Source organism: Capra hircus, chromosome 1 (assembly GCF_001704415.2).
Source record: "Capra hircus breed San Clemente chromosome 1, ASM170441v1, whole genome shotgun sequence".
In the NCBI taxonomy this organism is placed as follows: domain Eukaryota; kingdom Metazoa; phylum Chordata; class Mammalia; order Artiodactyla; family Bovidae; genus Capra; species Capra hircus.
The window spans coordinates 130,169,388-130,182,786 of NC_030808.1; the positions used below are offsets into that span (position 1 = coordinate 130,169,388).

General features: G+C 39.3%; 1 protein-coding gene across 6 annotated transcripts in view; it reads left to right on the forward strand.

Moving 5' to 3' along the window:
- CEP70 (centrosomal protein 70) overlaps positions 1-13,399 on the forward strand; it is a 97,280-nt gene that overhangs the window by 80,154 nt on the left and 3,727 nt on the right. For all 6 annotated transcript variants that reach the window (XM_018049916.1, XM_018049909.1, XM_018049919.1 and 3 more), the window contains 5 exons: positions 8,091-8,261; positions 10,175-10,321; positions 10,483-10,651; positions 11,025-11,139; positions 12,123-12,202. In XM_018049916.1, coding sequence (XP_017905405.1) covers positions 8,091-8,261; positions 10,175-10,321; positions 10,483-10,651; positions 11,025-11,139; positions 12,123-12,202 — 682 coding nt within the window. The remainder of the gene's footprint in view (positions 1-8,090; positions 8,262-10,174; positions 10,322-10,482; positions 10,652-11,024; positions 11,140-12,122; positions 12,203-13,399) is intronic.

Below are 13,399 nucleotides of genomic sequence, written 5' to 3' on the forward strand. Positions count from 1 at the left end.
CTCTAATTTTATTTGGGTCTTCCTTTGTACCTTTTAATATAAAGTTTTGTGTCTTTTTAAGTTTTAGCTCTTGCATATTTTTTGTTCTGTTTCCTAGGTTATCTAGTTATCTTATAACTTTTATTGCTGTTGTTAATTGGGCCCCTTTTTCCATTACATTTTTAATTGATTGTTGCTGGTTCTTTGTACATCTCTCTGTTGATATTATGTCCAGGCACCTTTGTGAAAACTGTGGGGTTTTTTGTAGTATAATTGTTTCACAATGTTGTGTTGGGTTCTGCTGTACAATGAAAGGAATCAGCTATATATATACATGCATCCCTTTCCTCCTGGACCTCCCTCCTACCACCACCCCCCGCCCCAGCCGCCACCCCACCCATCTAGGTAATCACAGAACACCAAGCTGAGAAAACATGGCAAAATGTTAACAGTTATGGAATCTCGGTTTATATGGGTATTTGTGGCTGGGCCACAGGGTGTCCACATATTTGGTCAAACATTATTCTGGATTCGTCTGAGAATACTTAGGAGTGAGAGGAGAAAATCTTTTTTCTCTATTTCTGTTAATAAGGACCACCACAAGTGGTTTGCTTAAACTGTCAAAGCCAGTAATATACCTTCACTGTCATGCCTCAGGGGTATATCAGTTCTCCATGTTATATACCTCAGGGTGTGTCAGCCCCTATGTTATAATTTAGTTCACAGGGATCTTGGTCACTTTTCCTTTCTATAAGATACTACACTGGCCCATTACATTGATGACAATATGCTGATTAGACCTACTGAGCAAATTATTGGTATTTGCATGTTAAAGGATGGGAAATAAATCTAACAAAAATGCAGGGACCTTCTACCGTAGTGAAACTTCTAGGGCTCAAGTGGTGTGGGCATGTCAAAATACCTCGTGTCTAAGGTAAAGGATAAGTTGTTCCTTGGGCCCCTCTAACAACCAAAACTGTGGTACAGCACCCAGTGGTTCTCTTTGCATTTTGGAGGTAGCATATTCCTCCTGTGATGTGTTCCCCCCACCCCATTTACTGAGTGATCTGAAAAGGTTCTTGTTTTGAGTGTGGCTCAGAACAAGAGAAGGCTCTGCATCAGTCCAGGCTGCTGTGCAAGCTGCTCTGCCATTTGGGCCACAGGACCCTGGACGTCCATGGTGGCTTAGACTGTCCTGGCAGACAGGGATGCTGCTTGGAGCCCTTGGTGGCCCCTGTAGGTGAGTAGCAAGTCAGATCCTTAGAGTTTTGGAGAAAAAGACCTGTCATCCTTTGCAAATAACTACTTTCCTCTTAAGAAATAGCTCTTGGCCTTTTACTGGGTCTTGAGTAGAGACTGAAGACTTAACAGTGGGCACCCAACCTACCATGTAACCCGAATTACCCATCATGAACTGGGTGTTATTTGACTCACCAGCCATAAAGTTGGGTGAGCACAGCAGCACTCATCATTGAATGTGAAACTCTAATTTCATATTGGGCCTAAGCAGACCCTAAAGGCACAATAAATTACATGAAGAAGTGGCCCAAATGCCCATGGTTTCCCATTCTTGCTGCCCCACCTTCTCTCTCCCTGCCTGCACCTGTGGCTTCAAGGGGAGTTCCTTATGATCAATCAACACAAGAAGAGGAGACTTAGGCCTGGTTTACTGATAGCTTTGCGTGATATGTAGGCACCACATTAAAGTACACAGCTGCAGCACTACAGCTCTTATCTGGGGCATACCTGAAGGAAAGTAGTGAAGAGAAATCCTCCCACTGGGCAGAACGGTGAGCAATGTACTACTGCACCACAAGGAAGGAAAGGAAGAGTGTGTTTAGAACATAAGATCTCCGTTAGGGCATCTCTTAGTGTTGCTGTACCTTGTTATAAAGGTCAATGGAAAACTCCAACAGCCTGGTCCAGACCCTTCAGCAATGAAGATTTGAATTACACCAGCAAGTAAAGAACCAGGAGCATCTGAGGTGGTTGCTGAAGGCAGATGTAATAAATAATAGGTAATGGAAGAAAGTAGTGATAAATACCAGCTGTGACCATATGATGACAACAGAAGTGAAGATTGTAATTGTCATGTGTATTGCTTCCTTCTTTTGTTATGAATATGTTCATATATTTATGTGTGTATATATATTTATGTTTTTCTATGTATATATTTGTAAATATACACATGGCAAGTTTTTTTTTTTCTTGCTCTTAGTCTCTTACATAATGATTTTATTTCATATTTGAGTATCCAGCAAATTTGGAAAACTCAGCAGTGATCACAGAAGTGGAAAAGGTCAGTTTTCATTCCAATCCCAAAGAAAGGCAATGACAAAGAATACTCCATCTGCCACACAATTGCACTCACCTCACATGCTAGCAAAGTAATGCTCAAAATTTCCAAGCCAGGCTTCAGCAATATGTGAACCATGAAATTCCAGATGTTCAAGCTGAATTTAGAAAAGGCAGAGGAACCAGAGAGCAAATTGTCAACATCTGCTGGATCGTCAAAAGCAAGAGAGTTCTAGAAAAACATCTACTTCTGCTTTATTGACTACACCAAAGCCTTTGACTGTATGGATCACAACAAATTGAAAAATTCTTAAAGAGATGGGAATACTAGACCACCTAACCTGCCTCCTATATGCAGGTCAAGAAGCAACAGTTAGAACTGGACATGGAACAACAGACTGGTTCCAAATCAGGAAAGGAGTACATCAAGGCTGTGTCTTGTCACCCTGCTTATTTAACTTACATGCAGAGTACATCATGAGAAACGCTGGGCTGGAAGAAGCACAAGCTGGAATCAAGATTGTCGGGAGAAATATCAATAACGTCAGATATGCAGATGATACCACACTTCAGCAGAAAGCAAAGAAGAACTAAAGAGCCTCTTGATGAAAGTGAAAGAGGAGAGTGAAAAAGCTGGCTTAAGGCTCAAAACATTTAGAAAACTAAGATCATGGTATCCAGTCCCATCACTTTGTGGGGAAACAGTGGCAGCCTTTGTTTTCTTGGGCTCCAAAATCACTGCAGATAGTAACTGCAGCCATGAAATTAAAAGACATGTGTTCCTTGGAAGAAAAGCTATGACCAATCTAGATAGCATATTAAAAAGCAGAGACATTACTTTGCCAACAAAGGTCCAGCTAGTCAAAGGTATGGTTTTTCTAGTAGTCATGTATGGATGTGAGTTGGACTATAAAGAAAGCTGAGTGCCGAAGAACTGATGCTTTTGAACTGTAGTGTTGGAGAAGACTCTGCAGGGTCCTTTGGACTGCAAGAAAATCCAACAGTCCATTCTGAAGGAGATCAGCCCTGGGGTTTCTTTGGAAGGAATGATGCTAAAGCTGAAACTCTAGTACTTTGACCACCTCATGGGAAGAGTTGACTCATTGGAAAAGACCCTGATGCTGGGAGGGATTGGGGGCAGGAGGAGAAGGGGATGACAGAGGATGAGATAGTTGGATGGCATCACCAACTCGATGGACATGAGTTTGAGTAAACTCTTGGAAGTTGGTGATGGACAGGGAAGCCTGGCGTGCTTGCTGCAGTCCATGGGGTGGCAAAGAGTCAGACACGACTGAATGACTGAACTGACCTGAATTTTATATCATAGTTTTTTAAAACTGTTACATATTTATTTATTCATTTGTTTATTTTTGACTGTGCTGTGTCTTTGTTTATGCGCCCGGGCTTTCTCTAGTTGCATTGAGTGGGGCGGGGGCGGGGCGGTGCTACTCTCTAGTTGTGATAAATGGGCTTCCTGTTGTGGTGGCTTTCCTGGACCAGGAATTGAACCTGTGTCCCCTGCATTGGCAGGTGGATTCTTAACCACTGCACCACCAGGAAAGTCCTGCTGCTGCTAAGTCGCTTCAGTCGTGTCTGACTTTGTGTGACCACGTAGACGGCAGCCCACTAGGCTCCCCCATCCCTGGGATTCTCCAGGCAAGAACACTGGAGTGGGTTGCCATTTCCTTCTCCAATGCATGAAAGTGAAAAGTGAAAGTGAAGTCGCTCAGTCGTGTCCAACTGTTAGCAACCCCATGGACTGCAGCCCACCAGGCTCCTCCACCCATGGGATTTTCCAGGCAAGAGTACTTAGGAGTGGGGTGCCATTGCCTTCTCCGGGGAAAGTCCTATATCATTGTTTTAAATTACAGGATATCAAGGAGAAGGATATCAAGTTATCAGGATATCGATGAACAATGCAGAGAGATAAAAGAAAACGACAGAAGGGGAAAGACTAGAGATCTCCTCAAGAAAATTGGAGATATCGCAGGAACATTCATGGATGGATGGGCACAATAAAGGATAGAAACAATGAAGACCTAAAACAAGCAAAAGCAATGCAAGAATACACAGAAGAACTTTACGAAAAAGATCTTTATGACCCAGATAACCATGATGGTGTGGTCACTCACTCAGAGCCAGACATCCTGGAGTGTGAAGTCAGGTGGACCTTAGGAAGCACTGCTGCCAGTAAAGCTAGTGGAGGTGATGGTGTTTCAGTAGAGCTATTTAAAATCCTAAACAATTATGCTATTAAAGTGTTGCACTCAAAATGTCAGCAAATTTGGAAAATTCAGCAGTGGCCACAGGACTAGAAAAGTTCAGTCTTCATCCTGGTTACCAAGAAGGGCAGTACCAAAGAATCTTCAAACCACCTGACAGTTGCACTCACTTCCCATGCCAATCAGGTTATGCTCAAAATCCTTCAAGCTAGGTTTCAGCAGTACGTGAACCGACAACTTCCAGGTATACAAGCTGGGTTTAGAAAACGCATCAAGAAGAATAATCATCACTTTAGGACTTCACCTCCTTTTCTGGCAAAGGGGTTTTAGTGCATCTTTGATTGTATACAGCATAGTTGTATCATGTTAGGTAATCAATGGTCTTGTTTGTTATTGTGTGTATTTGGAGATTAAGTATGATTTCAGTTCAGTTCAGTCACTCAGTCGTGTCCGACTCTTTGTGACCCCATGAATTGCAGTACGCCAGGCCTCTCTGTCCATCACCAACTCACAGAGTTCACTCAAACTCACGTCCATAGAGTCGGTGACCAGCCATCCAGCCATCTCATCCTCTGTCGTCCCCTTCTCTTCCTGCCCCCAATCCCTCCCAGCATCAGAGTCTTTCTTTCTGGATGGTTTAAGGCAAACCTGATAGCTCAGCTGGTAAAGAATCCACCTGCAAGGCAGGAGACCCTGGTTCGATTCCTGAGTCAGGAAGATCCACTGGAGAAGGGATAGGCTACCCACTCAAATATTCTTGAGCTTCCTTTGTGGATCAGCTGCTGGTAAAGAATCTGCCTGCAATGTGGGAGACCTGGGTTCAGTCTCTGGGCTGGGAAGATCCCCTGGAAAAGGGAAAGGCTACCTATTCCAGTATTCCAGCCTGGAGAATTCCATGGACTATACAGTCACAAAGAGTCAGACATGACTGAGCAACTTTCACTTCACTTCAAGGCAAACCTGGTGGCTCAGATTGTAAAAGAATCTGCCAGTGATGTGGGAGACTGGGTTCAGTCCCTGGGTTGGGAAGATCCCCTGGAGAAGGGAATGGCTACCCACTGCAGTCTTCTTGTGTGGAGAATTCCATGAACACAGGAGCCTTGTGGGCTACAGTCTATGGAGTCTCAAAGAGTTGGACATGACTGAGTGCCTAAGGCAAAGTGTATGGGTGTCAAATTGACAAGGAGTGAACTTGTGATGGTTAATTTTATGTGTCAACTTGACTAGGCTAGAGGGTGCCCAGATAATTTGGTCAGATATTGTCCTAGGTGTGTCTATAGAGTGTTTCTGGGTGAAATTAATATTTGAAATGGTAGACTGGAGCAAAGTGGATTGCCTTCTCTACAGTGGGTGGGTCTCATCAAATCATTTGAAGGCCTGAGTAGAACAAAAAGGCTGAGGAAGAGGGAACTTTCTGCCTGCCTGCCTGCCTGCCTTTGAGCTGGGACATCAGGTTTGTTTTTTTTTTTTTTCCTGCCTTCAAATGTTGAACTGAAACATTGGCTTTTCCTGGGTCTCAAGCCTGTGGGAATTCAGCCTGGAATTGTATCATGAGCTCTTCCTGGTCTCCAGCACTGCTGACTGTAGATCTCAGGATTTGTCAGCTCCTGTAATAGAGTGAATCAGTTCTTTATAATTAATAAATACACGTACATATGCACACACAAGTACACATGCTGTTCATTTTGTTTCTGGTGAACCCTGACTAAATAGTATTTATTGTTCATAGTCTTTTTATTTTCATTTAAGGAAATTTCATCAAAATTTTCTTGATGAAAAATTGGGAGAACAAGTTATTTAAATCTCCATCAAAATTTCAGTCTCTCATCCAGTTCAAATTGTGCCTTCCCTGTACTTCTCCAAATAAGCAGTGTGCCAAGGGATTGTGATCTGTTTCATTATTTCATTGCTGTCCTCTGCTGTATCTGGCTTCTTCCACGTTGGCAGTGAGGGTGGATGTTGAGTGAGACTAGAAAGCAAAAGAGTAGAACCTTTCTTGACTGGTGCTGGTGTAATCTAGCACTGGTGGCCTTTGTGTGGCTGATGACCAAATACTGCCCGTTTTTCTCTATCATAGAATGTGTGTGTGTGTCGTTTTTTCCAACTGACCTCTTATGAATCCTTCTCCTTCTCTTGTTCAACTGACACTCCCTTAAAGGCCTCCAGCTATATGTACTTTTTTTTTCCATGAAAGCAAAGCTTGACTGTCTTCCAAAGTGTCCTTGGTCACAGGGTATATTCTTACCTACCATAAAGTAAAAAGGCAAACTTCTCTTATTGCTGCTTCCTCTCCTTATTCTAGTCCATCTTTCTCTTATCACTTTATTTTTGCTGTGTAAGCAGCCCTCCTAAAACTTAATGACTTAAAATAACAACCCTTTTAGTATTACTGTGCTTGAACAGCTGAGCAGTTCTCAGCTGGGCTCCTTCATGCACCTGCTATCAGATACAAGTCAGCTAGGTGGCTCTGGAGTTGAATGGATATCAGGGTGATTGGGTTGACTGGGCCATGTGTCTTTTATCATTCACCATTTAGCCTGGGCTCTTCCACAGGGCATCATCATCATCTTAGTCGCTCAGTAGTGTCCAACTCTTTGCTATCCCATGGACTGTAGCCTGCCATGCTCCTCTGCCCAAGGGGCTTCCCTGGTAGCTCAGAGGGTAAAGCGTCTGCCTGCAATGCAGGAGACCTGGGTTCGATCCCCAGGTCAGGAAGATCCCCTGGAGGTGGAACTGGCAACCCACTTCAGTACTCTTGCCTGGAAAATTCCACAGATGGAGGAACCTGTTAGGCTACAGTCCATGGGGTTGCAAAGAGTCACACACGACTGAGCAACTTCACTTCTACAGGGCAGAAGAGCTCAATAGGAGAGAGCAGAAATAATTAAGGCCCCTTGAGTCTTGGGCTCCAAACTGGCACACCATTGAGCAAGGCCCAAGGTTGCCCCTAGATTCACAGAGTAAAGAATAGACTCTATTTCTTGATGGGAGAACCTGCAGTGTCATATTGCAAAGGCGAGAGCACAAAGAGAAAAATTGCAGTAATTTTTGCAAACAATCTGCAAAGTATGGATACACACTGGTAGCCATATATGTAATCCTCCTTGGTTCACCATCAGCCTCATGGAATGGGGTTGTGCTGTGACCATCTGGAGATCAGCTCCCTGCTCTCCCTCCTCTGCTGCCCTTAATTTTTGATGTGAGGGAGAGGGAGAATAAAGACTCTATTCCTATGCTCATTAGTAATTTAATGAAGGGGAATTATTTTTGCCGTTAAAATGGTATTCAAAGTAGAGTTTAAATGTAATAGAATCAAAACATTGAAATGTACGTTCTAAGCCAAACAACTACTTGTAAATAAACATCAGAAATTAAATTCTCAGGAGACCTGTAGCTTTCTATGGGGAAAGAGGAAAACAGCATTTTTCACTCATTCTGTACAGCCCTTTGAAAGACACTTGTCTTGGTGATTCCTGTCCAATGAATCTCTAACTCAGAAAATGATGTTGCATTGATACATAAGCACTCTAACATAGATCACTCTGATAGGACTGTGATAAACTTTTCAACTAAAAATGCCATCTTTTTTTAAAGGTATTGAGTAGCATCAATTCAATTATTCACAATCCAAGAGCTCCAGTAATAATATATAAACAGAGCAAAGGAACAGCCCAACATTTTAATAGAGATCTTATTCAGGATTGTGGATTTGAGCATCTTGTTCCTATAATAGAAATGTGGGCAGATCAACTGGCTTCCTTAAAGGTATGTGGTTGAATACTCTACATGCTTTGAAAATGTATCAGAGTCTGTAGGCTTTGTATACTTTTATTCTCAATCAAAGTTTTATATTTGGTGTGCTTTTACCTTAGGTTTTTTCTTTATAATTGTACCTTACTGATGAAATGTTGGTTAATCAAAGTGTCATTGTGTTGTGACTTCCTGACTTTTTCAAATTCTGGTGGTAATAATTGTTTAGTACATTTATTTGACACTGAATGTGTTGCCTTGAATTGCTAATTTTTTAAAAACCATCAAAATGTTATACTCTTCCTCCTTCTTACCAAATGCTGCTGCTGCTGCTAAGTCGCTTCAGTTGTGTCCAACTCTGTGCAACCCGATAGATGGCAGCCCACCAGGCTCCCCCGTCCCTGGGATTCTCTAGGCAAGAGTGCTGGAGTGGGGTGCCATTGCCTTCTCTGTCTTACCAAGTGAAAGGTTAACAATGCTAATATGTGAGGTCTAGTTGTTAATTGTGCTTATGCTTAGTCACTCAGTCGTGTCCAACTCTGCAACCCCATGGTCTGTAGCCCACCAGGCTCCTCTGTCCATGGGGATTCTCTAGACAAGAATACTGGAGTGGGTTGCATGTCTTCCTCCAGGGCATCTTCCCAACCCAGGGATTGAACCCAGGTCTCCCGCATGTAGCTGTTAATTGGTGAGTGTTAAATAAGTGGAGGACAAAAATAAGAAGTTGAGAAAAATAAGAACTTCCTGTGTTTCCTTCTGTATTCTAGAGTTGCACTAATGCAGTAACCACTCAGCTACATGTAGATTTTGATCACTTGAAATATGATAGTCGCAATTGAAATGTGCTGCAAGTATAAAATTACACATCAGATTTAGTAGAAATAGTATGGAGATGATTAAAAGATAATTAAAATAGATGATCTGTTGATACTATTTTGAATATATTGGGTTAAATATATTAAAATTGTCACCTATTTCTTTTTCCTTTCGTAACATGGCTACTAGATAATATTACTGTGACACACATTACATTTCTTTTGCATGACATTGTTGTTTTAAAGGGCCAAGCACTGTGCTATGCACATAGTTGATGCCCAGTAAATATTTGTTTATTGATTGACCAGTCTTAGCCTTCTAAACTTACAGGATCCCAGCTCCCTGTGCACAGTTTTAAATAGATTAGGACAACATATTTAGGCCAGGAAAACAAGTAGGCTGTCATGAAAATTAAGTAGAATTACTTTTTAGGCATCTTTTCAAATTAAATTTTTTCTTGGAGCTACATACATGGATGAATCTTGAAAATATCCTAAATGAAAGAAACCTGTCACAAAAAGTCACATATTTATGATTCTGTTTTTTAATGAAATGCTCAGTATAGGCAAATCCACAGAAAAAGAAAATAAGATTAGTAGTTACCCAAAGCCTGGGAGCAAGAGAGAATGGGGAATAAGGGTTTCTTTTTGGCATGATGAAAATATTCTAGAATTAAGATAATTGTGATGATTGCACATCTCTGTAAATGAGACTACTGAATGACACAGTAAATAGGATGAATTTTATGGTATATGAATTGCATCTCAATAAATCTGTTATTTAAAAAATCAAGGGCAAAATAGGACAAGCTTATTTTTTATTCATCAATAATTCAAAATAATTACTTAAAAAATAGCGTACATTGCTAATAAATAACGTACAATTACTTTAAACATCCAGATTCCAGATAATCAGTACATGTATAATGTTTTTTGTAAGGCCTGAAGAAAATGAATTTAAAAGACTCTTTCTAAACAGGTAATGGTATTTTTAAAAAAATACTGATGATAGTTAATATATGTATTATATCTGCTTGGATAGTTATATTTTATTAACATGATTATGAAAACTTTAAAAATGCGTAATACCATATTATTTCTTTTGTTATGAAGGATTTATATAAGTCCTTGAAAATACTGTCTACAGAACTGGTGCCTTGGCATAATTTAAAGAAGCAGGATGAAAATGAAGGTGTCAGAGTTGAAGATCTGTTGTTTATAGTAGATACCATATTAGAAGAAGTTGAAAATAAGGCAAAGGTAATACTACCTAGTACTTATATAGACATTCACATTTTAATGTGAAATTAATGATATGGATACAGATATTCTACTATAACTCTTTCTCTTGTTAAAGTTTTTATAAGATTTGGAATAATTTTAAGATGTGAACTTTCTTTTACTTCCTCTCTTTTGGGCAGGACAGCAATATGCCAGACTTCCACATTTTGCGAGCTGTTGTTTCTCACTTCCAAAAATTATTTGATGTTCCTTCTTTAACTGGCGTCTATCCTCGAATGAATGAAATTTATACTAGGCTTGGAGAATTGAACAATGCTGTGAGAAACCTCCAAGAACTCTTAGAACTAGGTAATGACTCATTTTCATTTTGGCCCCCCACTTAATAATGATTATTAATAAGTCTGACTCTTTGCGATCCCATGGACCGTAACCCACCAGGCTCCTCTGTCCATGGAATCCTCCAGGCAAGAATACTGGAGTGGGTAGCCATTCCCTTCTCCAGGGGATCTTCCTGACTCAGGGATTGAACCTGGGTCTCCTGCATTGCAGGCCGATTCTTTACTGTCTGAGCCACCAGGGAGGCCCCATTAATAAATCAGCAAAAAGTAGGTAAAAAATTGAGGGTAACAGAAACATAATGTTTGATTTAATTAATTTAATTGATTTGATTTTTAATTTTGAAAATTCCCTTAAAATATTCTTTCCTTTTTCTCTTTTGCAGATAGTTCATCCTCATTGTGTGTGCTGGTGAGCACAGTTGGAAAATTGTGTAGGCTGATTAATGAAGATGTGAATGAAAAGATTATGCAGGTATTAGGACCTGAAGACCTTCAAAGGTATTTATTTTAAAAAGGTTGCAAAGTATTGTCCAGAATGTTTGGAGTGGTAAAATTAAAGATTTTCAAAACTTCATAAGTTATTTACCTTTCCTGTTTGGAATAGCATTTGTAAAAATAATCTCACACCTTAGGGATGGAGAGAATATCAAATATTTTCAAGATAAAAGTAGATTCTGGGGTCTGAGTCAGGACTCTAGCATTTTTGCTATAAGCTTATTCCCAAGGGAAATTATAATTGGAGAAAGTCAAACTTTGTCAGCAACTTCATGTTAATTCAGAATATATAAGTAAGTCTAGTTTCTAGTAGATTACCAAATATCACTGATTAATCACTAAGAGTATGTGCATTGTTTGATAAAATATTAAGGATTTCTTTTTTAAAGCTAGGCATCTCCAACATAAAACTTAATTTTTTTTTAATGTCAAAATGTTATAGCTGTACTCTTCCTCCCTCCTCCCTCAGATTTTATACTGCAGCATAAGGGAAGTATATGTTCCATACGTTCTGCAAGTTTTCCAAGAGGAACCCTAACCTAATCTGACACTTGAGGTTTCTGACACTTGATGATTTTAAAAGGAACGTATGTCTCACTATTGGTATTTTCCTCCCTCCCAGTTTTACAGATTACTGATACTTATTCTTAATGTTTAATAGAATACAGGATATGAAAATCAATTATTTTTAGAAAACATTGGTCTCTTAAGACTCCTCAAGCTAAATGGAAAGTTCCCATATTAGAAATGTTAGATTTAACCTTAGAACAGATGATTATACTGCTAGTAGATTTTTTTTGTTGTTTTAGAAGACTATTACTAGATGAACAAAGAGCTCAGAAGGAAAGATTGCAGTAAATAATCATTAAATTTGTATTTAAATTAGCAGGACAGTTTCTTTCTGTTTTGAAATGTTCTATGTCCAATCAAATGTAAGAATCCTAAGTGAGAAATTCAGTATAAATTGTGCTTTTTTTTGTTTAAAGCATTATCCACAAATTGGAAGAACATGAGGAATTTTTCCCAGCATTTCAGGCATTTACTAATGATCTACTCAAAATCTTAGGTAAGATTTTTGTCGGAGGTGGTTAAATATTGAGTCTCAGGATGGCATTGGGTTTGAGGAAAGAGTGTTCCTTAGTCACTGTATTAGTGTTTTTACCTAGAGTGGTAGAAAGTGGAAACCACTAATAGTAGTGAAAACAAACTTCTAACTTTTGCAGTTAAAGTTGGTTGGGGTTAATCTACAGAACAGAGAAGCACATATTCTTTAAGGAGCTGAGCCTTTTGTTTTAGGACCTTAAAATGAGAAATGACATTGTTCTGGTTAGGCCCACTCTAACCCTGACTGTCACTGGATAATGAGAAATGTCTGTAGAATTTATGATCTTGATTAGGTGTGTTTTTAATTTTTCTTCCTTCTCTTCCTCCTTTTCTTTTTTAAAAAAAGATAGCTCCTACCTACTCTCTTTTTTTTAAATTTAATTTCCTCAGATGATGAGAAATAATATAACGTAAACATCTGTAGAAAGGAGATAAATTTATAAGTTTGTGGAAGGGAAGAGATACATTTACACTCTTGGTCAGATTGAAGGCTTTAAGGGAAAAAAAATAATTAGAAATCATAGGCAAAATAAAAACCCACATCTCTTACTTTAAGTGTGATTTATTATGGCTATAAAAATAATTAATCTTATCATTAAGAACACTTTTTAGCGAATTCCTGGTGGTCCACTGGCTAGGACTATGTATGTTCACTGTTGAGAGTGTAGGTTTATCCTTGGTAGGGGAACTAAGATTCCCTAAACCCAACAAAACAAAATTACTTTTTAAAAAGGTTATAGTGATTTATTTACTTCATTAATTCATTATGATTAATGAATTTTTTTTCTGTGTAGCTCATTTGAAGTTGAAAGGTTTTTTTTGTTTTTTAAAGAATAACTCTTTGACATAGGAAATTTAATTAGAAGAGGAGATAAGGTTTGGTAGAAGATAAAGGAATGAGTAAGTTAAAATTTGGTAAGAAGATGAGTAAATGAAAGGCATATCTGACTAGAGTATATAGCCTAGTTGAACATAATTTTTTGTGGCCAATTTTATGTAGACTGGAAGCAACGGAGACAGTGAGTGTACTTTATTCATGCTCATACGTTTGAAAAGATCATGGCAAGGGAAGACATAATTTGAAAGTTTAACTTGAGATGTGAAAATGTAGAAATGTATTTATTGCCTTGTATCTCAAAGAGTTTGTTTCCTGCAATAT